At 44.8% G+C, this 19,251-nt stretch overlaps 1 protein-coding gene across 1 annotated transcript in view; it reads left to right on the forward strand.

Annotated features, from left to right (window-relative positions):
* The window catches only part of CAMK1D (calcium/calmodulin dependent protein kinase ID), a 136,304-nt gene that overhangs the window by 34,173 nt on the left and 82,880 nt on the right, over nt 1-19,251 (forward strand). The window contains exon 3 of the mRNA XM_026091118.1: nt 8,173-8,247. Coding sequence (XP_025946903.1) covers nt 8,173-8,247 — 75 coding nt within the window. The remainder of the gene's footprint in view (nt 1-8,172; nt 8,248-19,251) is intronic.

Consider the following 19,251-nt stretch of genomic DNA (forward strand, 5'->3'; position numbering starts at 1 on the left):
GGCTGGCATTTGAGATAGATGACATACCGTGCAGGGGAAGAAAGGCTATTGGAATTGTTTGGGCCTTGAAAAATTTCTGGATATTCACCCTTGAGAGCTTAGAATGACAGTATGTTGCAGAGATGATGGGTAGGCTCTGAAAGACGAGATGGAGAGAGGACAAGTGCTACAAGTATGCGCCAAGGGCTCCTGCCACCTCCTCATCCCTTCTACTCCTTGTGAGAAGTTTCCCAAAAGTTTTCCAAAGCAGCCAGGACTGTATGATCATGTTTCCTATATGTTCCAGTTAATCACACAGAGGAATGGAGATCTTAAAGATATTAATTTCCTGCAACTGTTGTGAGCAATCTGTGGTTTGGAGACCATGTGCGACCCCAAAGTTCAACTCTGTGGCCTTGCAGCCACAGAGACAACATACTTGATTTAGCTAATTGGACAAGCGGTTCAGCGTCTGAGCACTGAGGGTGAGGCAGCAGTCATCTGCCTTTGGATGAGAATTTGCTCCCCCAGTCGATAGGCCAAATAAAGCGAGATAGGTGAAGTAGGGGCAATAAAAGGTATTGCAGTGGAAGGAAATCAGGAGAAAGTCAATAATGCCGTTCGACCAGCCACATTTCAGTTGTTGCAGTGCAGCTGCAGTTTCATAAATATGAGTTCTCTTCCATTCTTAATGCAAAGGAATATTCAGTACTGAATCTAGTAAACCTCCTCCAGGTCTGTCTAATAAGAAAATTAAATATATAGCTTAAAAAAGAGCCATGTAAGTGCAGGTGACATCTGTCTGGTTTTGTTCACATTTCTCCTCTGTCTGTAGCTGACGTTTCTCTATGTTTCACATTATTTGCAGTTGTGTTTGTGAGTGAGAGAAAGGGGGACTGCTGAACTGAAAATGCTGGAGGGCAAAGTCCTCGCAGTATCGATACCACCTATCACCATTGCAATACCAAATACATGGTGGCTTAAGTGGGGACCGATGTGTTGGGTATGGAGTAACAGAAATTAATCTCAGTGGCTATTCAGTCTTCTGGCTTTCTTCTAAAGCTGCCTCTGAAGCTGTCCATTTCAAGCAGGGGTGGTTGATTTGGAGACATGAATCTGATAGCCTTTTATCTGCCCAGGGCTGCTGAACCCTCAGAGGATGCTAATCCAAGGGTACTCTCCCCAAGTGCAAAAACAAACAAAAATCTTTGTTTTCCTCTGAAACTGTACTGCAAGCAGCCCATCTCTGTGCAAATCCTGGCATTTTCTTCGGAAATGCTTGGGGCTACCTCTCATGGCTGCTTGAAATCATTACGTACAATGCCATCAGTTGGTGGACTATTTTCAGACTAAACAGTGGCGATATAAAATGCATTCCTGTTGGGAAGACTAAAATCATTAAGGAGAGGAAAGGACTTAATTTGGGATATAAAATCCCAGACAGTAGTCTGACGGGGTCTTTAAGTTCTGGTGGGGAATGAAACAAGCAGGTGTTTTCTACCATATGCCCTGTGGGAACAACACTTATGTGGCCGCTCACTGCATGTGCTTTTCCCTCATAACTCCTGCAGCTGGTTGATGATATCAACCAGATAGATACATCAGAGAGGGGGAATTCTGCATGATATTTAGTTCCTACAAAAAAATAGCCAATGAAATAGAGGAGAGAGACCTGTTTGAGGAGGGAACGGGTGCTATGAATTCACCTTTCCTACAGTACCAGAGAATCCACACATGAGAACCTGAAAAATATCTTCAACTGTGCAAAAAGCTTGGGTTGGAGCTTACATTTCTTCTTTTCACACCAGAAAGTCTGCACGGGAGGGAAACCTGGATGACGGGTTCATGCTGAACTCTGATCATGCAGATATCAGTGAGGTTATATGGGGAGCATCCATCTGCAAAACAGCCGCCCTGGAAGATGTTTGGGGACCACGGGATAAAAAAGGGAGGGGGCAAAGTCAGATATATGGTGCCTCCCATCATCCACATTAAGGTGGTTTTCAAAGGTCCAACTTATAAAGGTTGGAATGGCGATTAAAACGCTTCCCTTGGCCGATGGCTGTGTTCCTCAAACCGAGTAGCCCACATGCTGCTGGCAAAATACTCTGCAGAAGATTATGGGTGTATGTGGCAATAGCTGTACATTCGGTTGCACAGGCATTTGGTTGCACAAAGGATACAAATCTTTACTGACTCAGGTTTTGTTAGTTCTGGCTTTCGCAAAATTGCATGTGCTTTCTTGTGGCATTTGATCCGTGATGTGTGCTGTTCATGGAGGTGCAGCGTTAAATGTCATGCCTTGAAAATGTACCGCTCTGGCTGGAAAAGAGCTGTTATGTCAGGAACCTGCCCTACTTAAACGGCTCTCTTGTTTGCCCAAGGTTTTTTGTATAGTGTTCTTCTAAATGATCCTAGTTTTCAGTGCAGAAGCGTGTTAAATGTGATAGATGTTAATATAAGTGATTCAATCATAGTTTATACTATGCCTTTGCAGCTAGGATTCTTAGCGTGTTTTCCTGGCAGCCCGGCAGCCAAAGCAACAGCAGAAGCTAGGTCCTCTGCTTTCATCCATCCGGAGTGCTGCCCCTCTAATTAATGATCTGGAGCAATATGCAACCAGTTTTCTTTCAGCTGCTTGGCCTCTGGGACGGTCTGGAGCTGGCAGAGATGTACGGGATGCTCAGTCATTACAGGATTTAGTTTCCCTTCTTGTACATCAACTTCCATATTCTAATCCTTGCTTCTCAATAGCAACCTCCAGCCAGAGCCCACGGAGCACTTATTGATTTTGTTGCAGACGCTGAAGTGAGTTTCGTCCATTAGGGCTAGTTCTGATCCTGTGGGACTTCTGCCCTTCTGGTGTCAGGTCAGTAACCTGTGGTGGCTCTGTGCCAGGCGGTGGCAAGGGTGGATTTTAGCGTCATTAAAGCACCATGCCATGCGCTTATCTCTGCTCATCGTTCCTCAGCACACCCAGTCCTGTGTCTGTCACGCAGTGCCAAGGGCCACTCCTGTTCAAGCCGGGTCTTGTTTCAGGGGCAGGTTTCAGCTTCTTTCAAGGAACAAGTCCTGCTTTTCTGTGTTTTGGCAGCACTGAATGCTTTAGCGTTCGGGGAGATCTGACAACTCATTAATGATGCTTTTGTGAACTGACCCTACAGCAAGCAAAGGGAACTGGTTTGTGCTTAGTGCACTGTAGCACGTTTCGGAGCAGATCAAAACCTCTCCCGGCAGCCCTTGTTTGCACAGCTGCCACGCTCAGGAAAGTTAACGCAGAGTCTTTGGTTGCCTGGTTCAATTTGCCCCTCTACATCTTGGCTGGCAATTTGATCATTAACTTATATATGTTAAAGTATTGCTCAAGTGCAACGTTTTCTCCACGCACTTGTTTTGCTGATACCTCTGCAAAAGCACATGAGCAGAATCATGGACCTGACAGGCCAGAAGGAAAGTCCTGCAATTTTGCCTGGTTACCTCTGCACTGAGCCTTGCTGCAGGATTAATCACTCCTCATGTTTTATTTCTCCTGAAATTTCCCTGATTCCTGCTTCCAGATGTGTTTCCCTCTCCTTTGTCCCTGGATTCCAGCATCTTGTGGACCTTGCTGGGGAAGAGTCCTGAGTTAATTTGTTAAAGTATGAGTCTCTCTTTTATTTCTAGATGTCTTCTTTCTATCTAATGGCCTCAGAATAACCCTGAAAAAGAACTTTGCAGCAATTGTCAGAGAAGGCACCTTCCCATCATTTCACAGACAGGGGATTTGTGGGAACACGGTGGCGTACAGGAAAATCGCAGGATTTGTCAGTGAGGAGAGAGGGCATCTGGGCAAACGGCAAGCGTGAGAAAGGGCAGGTTAAAAGGATCCTAAAGCACGTTTCCTTAGCTGGATGTTTCCTTGTTGGCAACAATCTATGTAATCTAATTTGCTTTAACCAAGCCTGGTTCTTGACGTTTGGATTTGGGGCATTTTTTCCTTTTTTTCCTTTTCGGTAACAATTCATGCTGAGAATTTGAGTCCTTCTAATCTAAGATGTTGCCACCACCATCACTATGTGCGGTGCCATCCCTCTCTGCGGTACGGTATAATGTGGCACCATCACACAGTGCAAAAACAACGATAAGTCGCTTTGCTCAGAGTTAATCCCGGGCTGGTTTGTTATCTCTAGCAGCCGACGGGATGCGGAGCAGATGTGTGATGGCCTGGGACTGCCGCAGATTGCAGCGGTGGGGAGTGAGACATGCCGGGAGGAGAATTGTTCGGAGAGGGAGGACCGCGGGAAGAAAAAGGCTACGGAGAAGTGGGATTAAGATGCCCTCACCCTGGGGAGAAGGAGAGGGATGGGAACAACACAGCTTGTGGATTAGAGTAATACCGCGGGGCTTGGGAGCGCTGGCGTCTAGGCCTCCTCTTCTCATGTGGTCACAGAAAAACCTTTTAGCTTCCCCGCGCGCCGGTTCCCCCTCTGTAAAAGGAGAGCGGCACCTTAAAAAAAAATTAAATCCCAGCGGGTCTTGAGGAGACGAGAGAGGCTGGCGTTTCTGCGAGCAGAGATCAGCAGTGGGTACGCACACGTGTTTTGAAGTTTAGCAGCCTGAATCCCCTGAACCTTTGAGAGTCGCCCTGTGCGGAGCTAATTAAGCTGTTTCCAAATCCCGGCTGATCCGTGGCCATCAAGGACCTGCGACTGCGCAGGGCTTTGCTCAGCGCTTGATTTGCTGTGATGCCCACTCGCGCGAATGCCATCAAGGAGGCACAACGCGCGTTGGCCCGTTCCTCGCGCGGCCGGAGAGCCGGCCATTCGCTGCCTCCCGTTGAACTTCTTCTCGACACCAGCCCCGGTGTCCGTGACACACCACATCGCCTAAACCCTGGGGTATTTTTCTGATCAGCGTTGTTCAGCCATAGGAGGGTTCAATGGTTTCTGTAGCGGAGCTTTGGGCAATTGCTCTTGCAGGTTTTAAAGTAAAGAAAAGCGTGCGTGGATTTCTGCAAATTGAGGAGAATTGCAGGGGAATAACCGGCGGTGATTGCTGCTGACTGCAGTGACCTCTGCTGGACAGCACAGGCCTGATTTATTTAAGCTTTATCGACAAAACCTGCAACTTGATCTAAACCGTAGGTTTCCACCCAAGCTGTTTCCATTGATCTTTTTTTTTTAATTTTGAATTGCTTTTTCCTTTAAATAGCTTATCATTCGAGATTCCACGTGAGCAATACGGAAACGCTGTGCGGGCCAAAAGGCTTGACTTCCAGAAATGAGATGTGCATTTGGGCAGGGCTRATAACCGTGGGGCAATGCCAAGGTGAAAGCCCTTCTCATCTTCAGGAGCCTGGAGCAAAGCAGAAAAAACGTCCCCTGCCCACAGCAGCGAGCGTGGTGCTCCCCGGCGGCTGGGCTGGCCAGGGCGACTGCCGGGTCTCTGCTGCGCRCAGGCAGCTCCTCCAAAGGGGACCCTCCATCCCTGGTGGAGGTTGGCTCCCTTTATACTTGGGGGTTTTAAATGCAAACAAGGCATGCTTCCAGCGTGACAGCGAGGGTGAGATGAGGCTGGTCACTCATGTGATGAGTTACTGCCTCCTCCGTCGTTTCGCTGGGAGAAGGGAGGCTCGGGGGTGCTCCTGCTCTGTTATAATCCTGTGAGTCTGGGAGCGAGACGGGGCTTTTCATTTAGTCTCCAAATCTCACTTTAAAAACGTGAAAAAAACATCAAGGATAAAGCAAAAAGGAGATATTTAGGAATCTGTTCCTCTTCTTGCCTGCCGTAATTTACTTTTTCCTTCCTTTTGCCTTGCTGTGCGTGTGCAATTCAAACTCTTTGGCTGTCTTCTTGCCCTGTTGCAATTTATTCTCCCTGTCTTCACCCGTCTGCCTYTCCTTCTTCATTTTGAACTCTTTTTTCCCCTCTTTCTGTGTCTTTCCCTGCTGAATCCCCTGTGAGCACCTTCTGCTGCTGATTTCCAGGAGTGGCAGATCAGCAGCAACAGAGAGGACCCAAGAGGGGTCGAACTAACCCCTTACTCCCTCTTTCAGTTAAAAGCAGAGTGAGTTTATCTGCTTGCAGAGCGCACGGCAGCACGGTGTCCATTAGGTTTGCAAAGCTGTGAGCGGCTGAGAAACACAAGAGCTGAGATGTGGTTTGAACAGCTGGCTTGTTGTGCCTGTTAATTAACGGCCAAAGAAGTAGTGTGTTTTTAACCACCTCCTAAAATGTTTGAGGAGCACCGAGATTGTCTAATTGAATGTCTCTGTAAATTGAAGTAACCCAAAATGCATCACAACAGGTAGGAAAACCGTGTGTTGGTGTTATAGGAGTCTATGGCCTGTTGACGGTTTTTGGCCACGACACCAGGGACTTCCTTGTTAGTGCAATTCCTCATTTTAAAACACCAACCCCTCCTCTGTTATGGTCACTGACACCTTCCTTCCAGCTCTGCTGACTCTTTCATTCGGCAGGTGGCTCTCGGAGACACTAGAAGAGGGCACAGATTCATCAGCTCCATGTCTGGTGGTGGCAATCAGAAAGGGGAGAGGTCTTGTGGCAACTCTCAATGTGCAACACTGCATGTCTCGTATGCTCTTTTCTAGCCTTTGCTCCCATGGCTGTTTGTGGGTGACCCACCAGTTGCCCCCATGTACAACAGTGAGGTCTTGTTAGTGGCTGTCTCAGAAGGTAATGTGTTAGGTTGCTTTGGAGAACCAGTGAGGTTCTCAAAAATATGAATGCAAAGCATTAATATGCACATGATAAAAAAGTACTGTAGACTAGGTTGGAGGCTTTAAACAGGTATTACTATGGCAGATGTAAAAAGATTGTTTTTGTTAAAACTACCTTCTTGTCATGATGGTATGAGATACATGAATGATAGTGTGTATGTTTGTGTATGTAAAGGGGTATGGAGAAATACATCTAATAATTTCCATTAGAAAGTGAGTATTTTCTTGAAATGGCATTTGGGATACTAAAGTAACTCCAGTTAACTAAATCAAGACAAAACTGTCCGTGCCCTAACTATGACCCTTAAGGGACCAGACACTGGAAGTACATGACAGAACTACAGCTTCCAAACCTAGTGCTATATAAAGACAAGTGGGTGGTCTATTCCTATTGTCAGTGTTAAGAACTTGATTTGTGATGCAGTCTACCCGGAAATTTTACTAAAATACCATGGAATTTTCCAGATATTTATGAGCGCTAAGAGCCTGCTCGTGTGCGTTGCTCTGACTTCCTGTAGCCTATTATATTCCAGGTCACTTACTGTTGATGTTAAATTTCCTGTGTGTTAAGGTCCTTATACAAATGCAGCTTTCGATGAGTGATTAAGGGCCTAAATTCAGGTCAGTCGTAATCTTTCCACTGAATTCAGAGGGAATCAGGTTAGCCTGCATTCTTACAGGAAAGATGCTGCCGGGYGCAGAGGACCTTCCACTTTCCATATCTTCACAGGGAGGTTAGGGTCCTTACAACTGCCAACTATGAGGTCCTCACGTGCAATTAAACATCTTAATTAGCTTGAACCTTGAAACTTGTAGAGAGTTTGGCATTTGCTGATAAATGCACTGTGTTTTCTTTCTGAACGGGTCCATATGTTCTTTAATCAGCAGTCTCTACTTGGTGTCTCCTGCATCTTTCTTGCTCTTGAAACAATTGGCTATAATTGGTGTAATTCATCCTCTGCCCCTTGGAGTGGTACTGGTCGTCCCTATAAGGTTTGCACAAGTTAAATGTGTGCTTCAGAAATGGCTCGTAACTGTTTAAGCAGCAAATCTGGAGAGGCATTGCTCTGAGTAGGTAATAGGATGCATGTTTATACAGATGGTTCTTCTCTTAAAAATCATCTTCTCTCTACCACCGTGCTSTGCATCCATCACACCCTTACACCCTGTTTTGCTCCTGCCCTAGAACTCAAACATCTTCATCTGTCTGACACAGGACCTGTAGACTGCTAATGCCCCAAATATGTAATCATTAAACATTTTGGCCTCAGAGCAGGTTGAAGGAATTTTTTTTGCTAGCAATCACAGTGTTCTGGATTACTCATGACTGCTTACTTCAGTCAAGATAGTATTTTATGGTGTTGAATAAAAGCACTGACAAGTAGTGTCTAACCAAAAAAAAGCTTTCTGTTTTGCAGCCACTTGAAAAAAATCACCATTTCATCTTTTACTTACCTTGCTTGTTCTTTTTCAGGATCAAGCATGAAAACATAGTTGCCCTGGAAGACATATATGAGAGTCCGAACCATTTATATCTGGTCATGCAATTGTAAGTACTGAAGCTAATTAAGCTTTATTGTCAAAATTGTCAACTGTTCTTGTTCTGGTTTTGTTCTTTAACCAAAAAGATAGGCTGCATGAGAGGTATTTGTCCTCTTTGCTGCAGTCTGCAAAATCCCTGGCRGGTGGGTAGGATGAGGCTTCCAGTGTGGTGGGCCAGATTGCCATATGCTTTGTGAAATTTGGGACTGATGTGTTGTGTGAATAGTCTCAAAAATTTAATCAGAGTTAAAGAGATTTATGTAAAGGGATCAAAACTGGCCCTATCTGTATGGAAGTGCCACAGCTCACTTTTCTGTGATGCAACAAATGTTAGATTTTTTTCTCCCTCTCTCTTTCACTCTCCTTTTTCAATCTGTCTGACATAAAAGACAGAAAATCCACCCATAAAGTGAAATCTGGCAAATATCTGGTCTGTACTAAGAGGGAGATGATCCAAGGTGGTATGTGCAGTGGTGGTGAATTGACAAGAAAGTTTCGTGCGCAAGGCTGGCAGCAGAGTCAAATAGARTTTAACCTTTTATCCTTTTATGAGTATCCCTTTTGCACAACCACAGCCYTTCTTCCCCCTTTCTCCCCTCCGAGCCCGCCAGGGAAGAGCGGGGTGCTGTCACATGTGGGATGCGGGATGTGCTCTGGGTGACCTGACACTCTCATCGCATCGCTGAAAGGTCACCTAGCAGGACGGATGGAAGTGCCAGGCGAGTGCTCATCCTGCTTTTCTTCCTTTTTGAAATCAATTAGCAAACGTGAGTTGAAGATAACATTTCCTCTTACCTTCTCTGTTCTCTCCCTCTTTCAATGACGAGATCACCTGGACCAAGAGCAGAGCAGATAGGCAGGGCAGAGGGATCAAACACAGCTGTGAAAAGCAGAGGTGCCATAGGGCAGCCTCGAGCATCTGTTACAGGCAACTCTGAATTAAAATCCCGCAGGAAGCCCGAACTCTTGGGTGACTGCACAAGTCCCTGGTTTGCTGGTAGCATCCAGGCATAGAAGTGGCATTAGTAGCTGTCCTGCTGGGAGTCTGGGAAGAACAGTGCCCTGCACATCTTTCATCTGTTTTTGTAGTCCTAAATTTCTGCCCGAAGTGCTGCAAAAGAACTTAAACAGGAGTGTCAGGGTTGTACAAATTCAAAAAAAACCAGGTGAATTGTATGAAGTATCAATTTCGTGACCAACTGATTTACAAATACCTACTTTTGTTTAACCTCTTCAGAAAAAAAAAATCAAGATTATTCCTATTTATTATTAGCTTGTTTAATGTGGAATAATCTTAGCTTTCTAAATTTCTCATGTCCAGCTCACTGGATTATCTGATATGTGGGTCTGCCATCATAGATGCTGCTGAATATTTATCAGTATAAATTTCTACTTGCTCACAATTCAACACTTTCTAGCAAATTATCCTTTCTGTTATAGTTGTTTTTGTACACCCAGCCAGTTGATTTTTTAAGAATCAAGCATTTAGCTGTTATAAATGGACGCAGCTTCACTGAAGCCCACAGTGGTGAGAAGCCCCAGCAAAGGCAGTTGCTGTGAACCCGTGTGCAGGTGGGGATGCAGCTCTGAGTGCTTATGGGGCAGACCAAGATGTCATGCTTACCCGTGCATTGAACTGAACCTGCTGCTGAGCAGGATCGATCCTTTTTATCATTCCCATTAAAAGAGACAGGAAAATTCCTCAGAAGGTATGGGGTCATTTTATTAGACCACGGGCGCACAAATGCGATGAGGCTGCAGAACTGTAACGAATTACCGCCCACCCAGGGAGTTGGCATGACAAACTCGATGTGTGTGCACACTCTTAATCTGCCTCAGCTACGGTGCAAAACACATGAGCTTAAGCTTATTTTCTTAAAGTAATTTGATGGCTTGCCAAGCCCACCTCATTGCTGCAAATCAGACAAGGCCACGTGGTCCTTTGCGTAGGGTGTGCCAGGGAATAATCTTTCCCCTGCGATCTCTTGGAAGAGCATCAAATTATCCCAAGGAAGGGAGGAGACGGCCAGGTGCTCACCCTGGTGACCATGAACTTTGCACCAAGGGTGGTGCAACCTCTGCACTGCCTTTGCCTTCTGAGTTTGCATCAACGGTTTGGAGTCGGGTCTGCAACTCTGCAAAGTTGAGAAGACTCAAAATTGATTCGGCACATCTCGTTGTTTCCATCTGTGAGAATAAGCTCTAGTTTCCTAGGTAACGTCAACTTGTTGCTACAATAGCTCACGAGCGCTGCGCGGTGTGAGGTATCTTATTTGTTTACATCGCTGCCCTATTTATTATTAGATTCCTTGTGGGTTTTTAGCTTCTGATTTTTGTGTGTTCTCTCTCTTCTCAAGAGTAACCTGCATTTAAAAGTGGGATTTGATATGAATTAGAAGTGCTTATGATCAAGCATGGTCCAGGAAATAGCATTTAGATAAAAAGAACAAGAGGTAATATTTGGGCCCTTCGTGAAAATAAAGATTGGCATCATGGGCACAGCAAATCTCAGATTTGTTTGCCATTCTCCTTTGACTCATCGCTTGCTAAATGGGTATTAACTAATGTTTGCCAAAGGACATCTTTTGTTGCATGGGCAGCATTTTCACTGTCAGCTGTTAGAACACTCCTTGCAATTTCGTTGAAAATCTGTGTTGTAATCCCTGGGCATCTCACAGCTCAGTGTGCGTAAGGCTTTTGGAAGTACCCCAACCCTCCCTGTGTTGCCCTTGGGTACATCTGCTTTTGCTTTTGCATGCTTATTAGCAGGCCAACTTAAAGGATAAATATTGCATCTTAGTTTGGTCTGTCAAAGATATGGGCAAGCACAGGTGACAGTGTCTATCTAGGAGTTTTAGGAGGGGAAGCTGAGGAGGTGGTTGTTCATATCTACTTGACAATTTTTTCCTGCAAGTCCCTCTGGGAGCTCTTCCCAGGGTTATGAAGCTGCTGGTGAAACCTGGCATGTTCATGTGCAAATGTGACCTCTTGCTTTGGTTTTAGCCCCTTATTTTTATGTACATTTTATGAGTGATCATAAAACTGTTCAAACTAGCACAATCCTCTTGATTGAAGATAGAATCACAGAATCACAGAATCACAGAATSGYTGAGGTTGGAAGGGACCTCTGGAGATCATCTAGTCCAACCTCCCTGCTCAAGCAGGGTCACCTAGAGCACGTTGCACAGGATCGTGTCCAGGTGGCTTTTGAATATCTCCAGAGAAGGAGACTCCACAACCTCTCTGGGCAACCTGTTCAGTGCTCTGTCACCCTCACAGTGAAGAAGTTTTTCCTCATGTTCAGATGGAAGTGTCTGTGTTTCAGTTTGTGCCCGTTGCCTCTTGTCCTGTCACTGGGCACCACTGAGAAGAGTCTGGTCCCATCCTCTCGACACCCTCCCTTCAGATACTTGTACACATTGATAAGATCTCCTCTCAGCCTTCTCTTCTCCAGGCTAAACAGGCCAAGCTCTCTCAGCCTTTCCTCATAAGAGAGATGTTCCAGTCCCCTAATCATCCTTGTAGCCCTTCGCTGGACTTGCTCCAGTAGTGCCACATCCCTCTTGTACTGGGGAGCCCAGAACTAGACGCAGTACTCCAGATGTGACCTCACCAGGGCTGAGAAGAGGGAGTAGAGTATAGACCAAAAGTCCAGTTTGGAGATCTCYAAATTTGACAATTCAGAATTGCATGTGCTGTCTCAAAGCATCARCCCGTTTCTTAGAAATGCTGGGCCATTTTATCTTCATTTATTTTTTCCAAAATATAGGCTATGTCAACACAGTGATTTTAAGTTTGGCAAGGTTATGCACAACTCCAAGCAGCCAAGCTTTCATACGAGGTGGAGTTACCAGCTCAGCTGCAAAGCAAAATATGGATGTAGGATAGTTACTGCCTCTCCTAGGGTGATTCAGCTAAAATTTTACAGACGCTGTAGAAAAGCACCGTAGAGCACTTAGGTTGAATTTTATCATATTTCCATTATGATGTTGTGCTTTCAAGCCAAGAAACCCACTGCTCCGTTCCTAATGTTGATTTCATGCCGTAACATTAAGATCTGCACAGCCAGTTACCTGCTGAGAATGAAGACAAACATTAAAATACTCAGAAGGTTTCATTCCTTTTGGATGCTGAGTGAGATTTCCCCAGAGGAAGGCAGGGGAAAATAAAGTACTTTCAGAAATGAAAGTTTTATTGAGCTATGTCTTGGTATAATAGTAGACTTTGCTAGTAAATAGAGAATTTTTGGTTGCTGATGTTCTGTGCAGCAGCTTGGGGCCACATTAGTAGGATTCACCATACCCTCCCTCTCTTCCAAGCTATCTGCGTTACTTCATTTTGTCGGTATGGGGAAATACCCTGATAACCTGCTGTGGTTAGTATTGCCGGATACTAATATTTCACTGGTATAAGCTGTATCTTTGGATACTGATGACTCTTCTTCTGCATGCTGGAAAATCATTCTTAAAAATGGATTTTCATAAGCATGTATTTTCTAAGTAGTACAGGACCATTTAGAAATGCTGTTTCCGCATATGCTGGCTGTACAGGGCAGAACGGATTCTCAAAGTTAGACTCTTACTTCACCCATATTGTTCACCTGCATCGAAGCATGAAGCGGCAAAGTCTGATCTCCTGTAGATTTGTGCCTAAATGGTGTTAGTCCCAGACCCATGCATACATTCCCCTACACTCCTCCATGCATCTGCTGAGACGCGTTGCTCACTCACTGCTTTGGAGCTGTGTGCTTTGCCTCTCAGAGCGGATATGGGGCCAAGTAAAAAATCAGTGAAAGCATTAATTGCATTGTTCTCCTTTATTCAGCCACTAGGTTTTGTTAAACATGTAGGAACTTTATATCCTTGATATCACTACTCTTCTGTCAGCTTTGGTTGAAGTTAGCCCGAGGTGTCAGAAGTTACTTGGGACTGACAAACAGGGATGGACAGTCAGTGTGACCATGTGTGCCTCACTTCCTTTGGAAAACAGGCTAAAAATAGGTCTAAAAGACACCTCCAAAGATTATGGGATTCATCTGCCTGTCCCAGGGCAGGATGTGCTGCCTGTCTCACCCCATCAGCCATAGCAGATGTCTTTCCAACCTGTTCCTAAAAATCTCCAGCGACTGAGATTTCATACGCTCCCCAGCAGGCCACACCAGTGCTTCATGTCCTTGTTGGTAGACAGCACTTCCTAATAACTAAACCTTCCAGGCTGCAATTTAAACCTGCTGTCTTGGAAGTCTTCTCATTTCTCTAATTCCTCCTGAAGGTAACGAATCTGTTCAAAGAGATAAAGGTTACCAGCTCAGGCCCGGTAAAGCACGTGCCTAGGTAAGTAATGATCTGACTTAAACACCCTCCTCCAAGTTTCTCTGCGCATTTTTTTTCTGTTGGAAATAGCGCCATGTCCAGTGAAATACCCTCTTTGATTAACATCAGGGGCTTTAAGAGCGTGGTCCGGTGAAGAGCTGCAGGGTTGCAGCCAAGTTTTGACACCATTCAAAAGTGTGCAGGGGTGTTCAGTAGGACTGGAGCCTTTGAGCTGTGAAGAAAGGAAGGTGTATGAGCCAGGGCCTGGTCCTGAGATCTTCAGCATCTGCTCAAAAGAGAGTGAAAGACCTCACACCGATCTAGTATAGATTTCCAGCTCTTTGGGGGGCTCTGCTGCCAAGAGCGGATCTGATCCTCTCTGTAGGAGAGCTGTTTTACCCAGATCCTGTCAGTTTGTGTTTCTCATTCTCCAAGGAAACTGGAGTTTCTCCCCTGGATGAGGTCATTTGAGGCTTCGACATCTCTGCTCAGAGCAAGCACCCTTTCTTTGAGGGTTAGCCGACCTTGAAATGGTTCTCTCTACCTTTCCAAGAAAAACAGACGTATGTGCCCTTCCCCAGAGAAAACATGGCAGGGATCTGGAACAGCAAAACTGAGCCTAATACCCTGACCTTTGGGGGTTTTCCAGTTTGGCATCTTAACTATACTTAATTATTGGGATTTACATCACAGCAAAGCCGAGATGACGGGGGCTCCTTCCTGTTGGGTGTACGACTCACGCACAAAGAGGAGATCCCTGCCCATAAAACTTACAGGCTCTGATTTTTCACTGCCATGTTAATATAATGTTATAAGGGCTTGGGCGAGCAACTGAAACAGGCACGTACCTGCCTGCAGTAAAATCTACGGAAGTTTTTGTTGTTATTGGAAGCTCTACCAACTGCCATTCTGCCTTTCACCTGTATATTCTGAATATAGGTGAACAAGAGGTACAAAGCAAAGCACTAAGCAGTGATTAAGTGCTGAATTCCTTCTGTTTTCTGAACGCCCGGTGCATGAGTGCGCTCCAAGAGCAGCGGAGCGTGGACTGCATTTGAAAGTGACATTTAAATTAAAATATTCAGCCTCCAAGAAAAACAACAAACAATTGAGGGAAGTGCCTCGTTTGCCAGTTTCCTTAAGAAGTCTAGCAAGGACACACTATGTTATGAAACAGCAACACGCCCGCCAAGCAGCTATCACATCAGGCTGCTAATTAAAGCAAAACACAGATCTGCTGCAGCACATTTCTTATACGAGATGTATTCATATACTTGTTTTCCATGCCTGTGAAGCGTTATGCAAAACACAGAAGGAAATATCCCACCATTCACAACAGGATTTATGTGAACAATTAAAGCAAGTTGAATTCTTTTAACAGCAGAAAATACTTATTTCCACGCATCCAAGAGAAGCTCATCGACATGGCCTTTTTCTGTGAATGGCATGTATATTTTCATTATTACTAATAGTATTAATGGTAACAGAAAGAACAACACTAAGTATGGGCAACATGGAAGCTGATGACTCCAAGCCGGGGCATTTGGTAGTCGGTTCATCCACAGTACAGGACAGGTCAGCTGCACCTCAGTAGGCTCTGCTCTTTATTTCAAACACTCCTGACTCTGACAAGGCATCTCAAGAGGGCCAAGCAGAATTAGTGCCTGGCACCCATCGAAAGTACATTGAGTCTTCGTTGAGAGCCTTGGATCCCATGCTTCCAGCACCTCAGCATGCTGCGTGGAAAAAAGATGTGTGATAGATTTACACAGCAGTCTGTGCTCTTCAGGTTTGTTGGCAAGGGCACTTCGCCACAAGGACAGGGGAAGGCCTGCTTCCAATTTCTGGTCAAGCAAATATTCATGAATTTCGTGTTAATCAGTCACTGGATAAATTGTGCACTTTTTTTCAGAGCAGGTGCAGTCTTAACATTTCAGGCAAAATGAAGCAGCTTTAAGTTAAGCATCCTTGACACCCTTTCTCTCATCACAGCTCATTGCAAAGACCCCAGTGCTTGCTAGGAAGACTGGTGTATCTCAGTCTCTCCCGGGCAGAGGAAGGAAATTGAATGCTTTTCTCTTACTTCCTAGCTGAGGGAGCTAGGCAACCTGCTACCATTTCTTAGAGGCCAAGTCTGTTAAGTGTGCTCTGAAATAGCATATGTAAAGGACAGGCAAGGATCCTTGCTGGGCTTCCAACCAAACTGCTCATCACCAGGAAGGCTGATGCACCTCTAAACATGCCAAGAAAGGGACTACCAGGGGCCAAGGGACCTTTGCTTGGACATGGGCTCCAGCTGAGCAGAGACGTAGAGGATCTGGTTAGGCAAGACTTCATTTCCTCCCAGCTCGTGCAAATGGAGCATCAGTGAATTGTGAAAAGCAACCTTTGGAAGTCTGCAGTGAAATGAGAAATGGCTCTAGCTATGTCCCATGGTTGAAAGAAGGCTTTTGCTGCTTCTAGAGACAAGAGTAGGTTTGGAGTTTTTTGAACTGGGGGGAGGTTGCTATACAAGGCACAGCTCTCCAGGGACGGATCCAGCTGGTGAATGTGGAAAATGAAGTGGGACAGCAGCAACAAGGATGAGAATGTGTAGCACGACTAGGAGCATCAGACACTGATGTGGGAGAAGTGCTCAGAAAAATGACTCCTGGGTGTGTCATAGCCTTTGATGTGGACATATTGCAGAAGTGGGCCCAAACTGCAAAGCTGGGATGTTAGACCTTGAAATCTCCCTCATCGTTTGGGCATGCAAGCAATACAGGTTTGGGTTTCAACCTGTATCAACCCGTATTAATGCAGTTGGAGTATGGTCTATCAGTATAGCTTAAAAAATGGGTATTGTTAAAAAACCTTTGCCTTATCAAAGTCTTTAAAGGCATATTGATTGAGCAACACAGCTGAAATCCCATCTTGAGGTAGCCCTCTTAATGGGCTAAGGGAGTTAATCTCACTGTAGCTTGGTATTTCCCTCTAGAGCTTTGTCAGCCACTGACGAGATAATAAACTGATCCCTGGCATCACGCCCCTGGGAAACAGGGAGTAGTTATTAATCCAGGATCAGTTTCATGTGCTTTTGTTTTGGCAAGAAAAATTATTTCATCATTTAAATTATGCTGGTAAGTGCTCAATATGAAGGGGTGTCTCTCCTTTTCCTTGCCACTGGTTGAGGGCTTTTAAGCAGACTAGGAGAGATTAAAGTCAGGGCAGGAATCAGGGCATGGGCAGATATTTTGGTAACAGTTTAATAGACCACAGAGTGATCTCCAAGATGACTTTTAGACACCTATCATTGTGTGGATTGTGTATGATCCCAAATGTGTGGTATGTACTCATCAGATAGCCCCAGCTGCTTTTAGCTCTTTGGTCTTGCTTGCATCTAGCTCTGCCAGGACCGCTCTGAGGGCAGGAGCGCCAAACTCCTTTTGCCCCCAATAGCTGTCAGGCAAGTTGCCTGGAGGAGCCTCTTCAGCGGGAGCAGTTTAAGTTGAGAAGGTCCGAGGTGATGCTCCCAAGTGCCTATCCAGCTGAAATGACATATAGGGCCAAATTCATCCATGGACTGTAGCAGACATTGCTGTATTATGGAGCTCTCTCAGGCTCTCTCCCCCATGTTGCTCATCATTGTGGGTCTCAGTCCTTGTGTGACCCTAAGGACTTGTCTTCAGTGTCATATCTTAACCCTGAGCACCAGCATGTGCTGCTTTGAACCTTAACAGTGTCAGTGCTGCACTTTTTGTAGCTCCTACTCCCCGTGTCCCCTCCAAACACAGCACCTTCTCCTGGAAAAGGCACTGAACAATGGCCGAATTGCTTTCTTCTCCTGTTTAGTGTCTAAGGACTTCAGCCCTTGCTAGGAGCAGGCCATTTTAGAGTCCAGGTACATCAGTCCAGCCTTTCTACAGGGATACAAGAATTGTGAGGGTCTTCCTCATCTTGGGGCATATAAAGGACTTTCTCATGATGGTTTACAAAACTAGGCAGTCACCTTCAAGAGGCATGGACAAATGTCAACATCTGTGCTGCTAAGCCTGCACTCATTATCATCAGCTTAGTCTGAAGTGTCCCATATGGACTATGACATAGTATCAAGGCAACACTGTGAAATTTTGGATTTTGAGTCAAGGAGCTATGCTAGATCTGATGGGGATTGATCTTCTTCTCTGTAGCCTTGAAAAATAAAGAGATAATGGAGAAACATTTCCACATTTTCATTGAACAGACAGTATTATAATGATGTTTGCTTTTACAGAAATGTTAACAGTTTAGATGAAAATGGATTTTTTCTTTCGGGTATCTACTGTTGCAAAGCTGCTGTTGTCAATAAGGAAAACAAGAGGTTTGACCAAAACTCCAAATAAACCTTGTTCTAACATATTATTCATAAAAATTAAAGAAGGATTTGGAGGGCTCATAAATCAGATAAACATAGGTGATTATTTTACTGTACTGATAGGAATGAAACCTGCATCCAGAGAACAGCCAAACAGGGGCACCTCAAACCTTCATTGAGATAATATCCAGCCTCCATCAAGGGCCAGTACCAAATYTGTAATGCAAGAGAATGTGATTTGATTTTTATTTTTACTGCAATACCAACATTTTGACAGAATCGCCTTGAATTTCTCTCTCTAGCCCACCAGTAGTTCCCGTGCCAAGCTCCCAATTAGAGCTCCCTGTCGTAGCTGGTACGGGGGTGTATGTGCTGGTATTGTACAGCTTGGTCACTGCTTGGAAGCAGGAGTGTGATTCATGGGGCAGCAATATATATCTGCCAGCAATCCTATATAATATCACAGCTTCCCTAAGAGCAGGAATGAGACCTTCCTCCTCGAACAGCAGGCACCTGGCTATTTAGAGCCCTAGCAATTTTCGCTCCGTTTTGTTGGCTTTGGCTAATCATCTCATTCCTTTTCATGCCTTGCCCACAAGTTACATTGCTGGTTACTCAATGTTCATGTAGGAGCTGAATTAGTCTTCTGCATTTAGTTCTGCTTCTCTCTGTACCTGGCAATTTGCACGGTGGTACACTTACTGCCTGCACTAAAATCAATTAAATAGCTAGCATTCGCTTCAGGAGGAAGTGGCTTTGCAGCAAGATGGATAATAAATGTTAAATCCATATATGCCACAGTGTGAGAATTCATTATGATATGGTAGGATCCCTCTGGGGCTCTACATAGAAGCATTTTGATTAAGTAGTTACACTCATTTAAGCAGAAAAGGACTTTCAAAACAACCTGGAAGGCTTTAAAGTGAAATAATGTGGCACTGAAGCAAAATACAAAATTAAAGTTGGTATTCACAAGTCCATTCTTTTACATGGTGACACCTTTATTAAAAGTTGTTTTTCCCTCTGAGTTTCCTTCTGGCGGAAGGTTGTAAAGCCAGTGACTAAGAGGACAGTAGCAGGCTCACAAGCATTACTTGTTGGGATGTACCAGAAGACATCTACATGGTTTTGTGGCAAAAAAATATGCTCCATTTTCCAAGCATACTCATATCTCAGTTCCAATCTCTGTTCTGGTTATTACTGTCAGGTATGTTGTTCTGTTAAAGAGTCTGCAAGTGAGTTCAGAATTGTGTTACGCTAACTTGCAGTTATATTTTTATTATATTATCAAGAGGCTCTGCGTAAAACTTCAGAAAAAGAAGCCATTAAGCAAGATGATGATGAAGCATGGCCCTACTATACAAAA

The sequence above is a fragment of the Apteryx rowi genome, unplaced genomic scaffold (genome assembly GCF_003343035.1).
Source record: "Apteryx rowi isolate R43461 unplaced genomic scaffold, aptRow1 scaffold_9, whole genome shotgun sequence".
Taxonomy (NCBI): domain Eukaryota; kingdom Metazoa; phylum Chordata; class Aves; order Apterygiformes; family Apterygidae; genus Apteryx; species Apteryx rowi.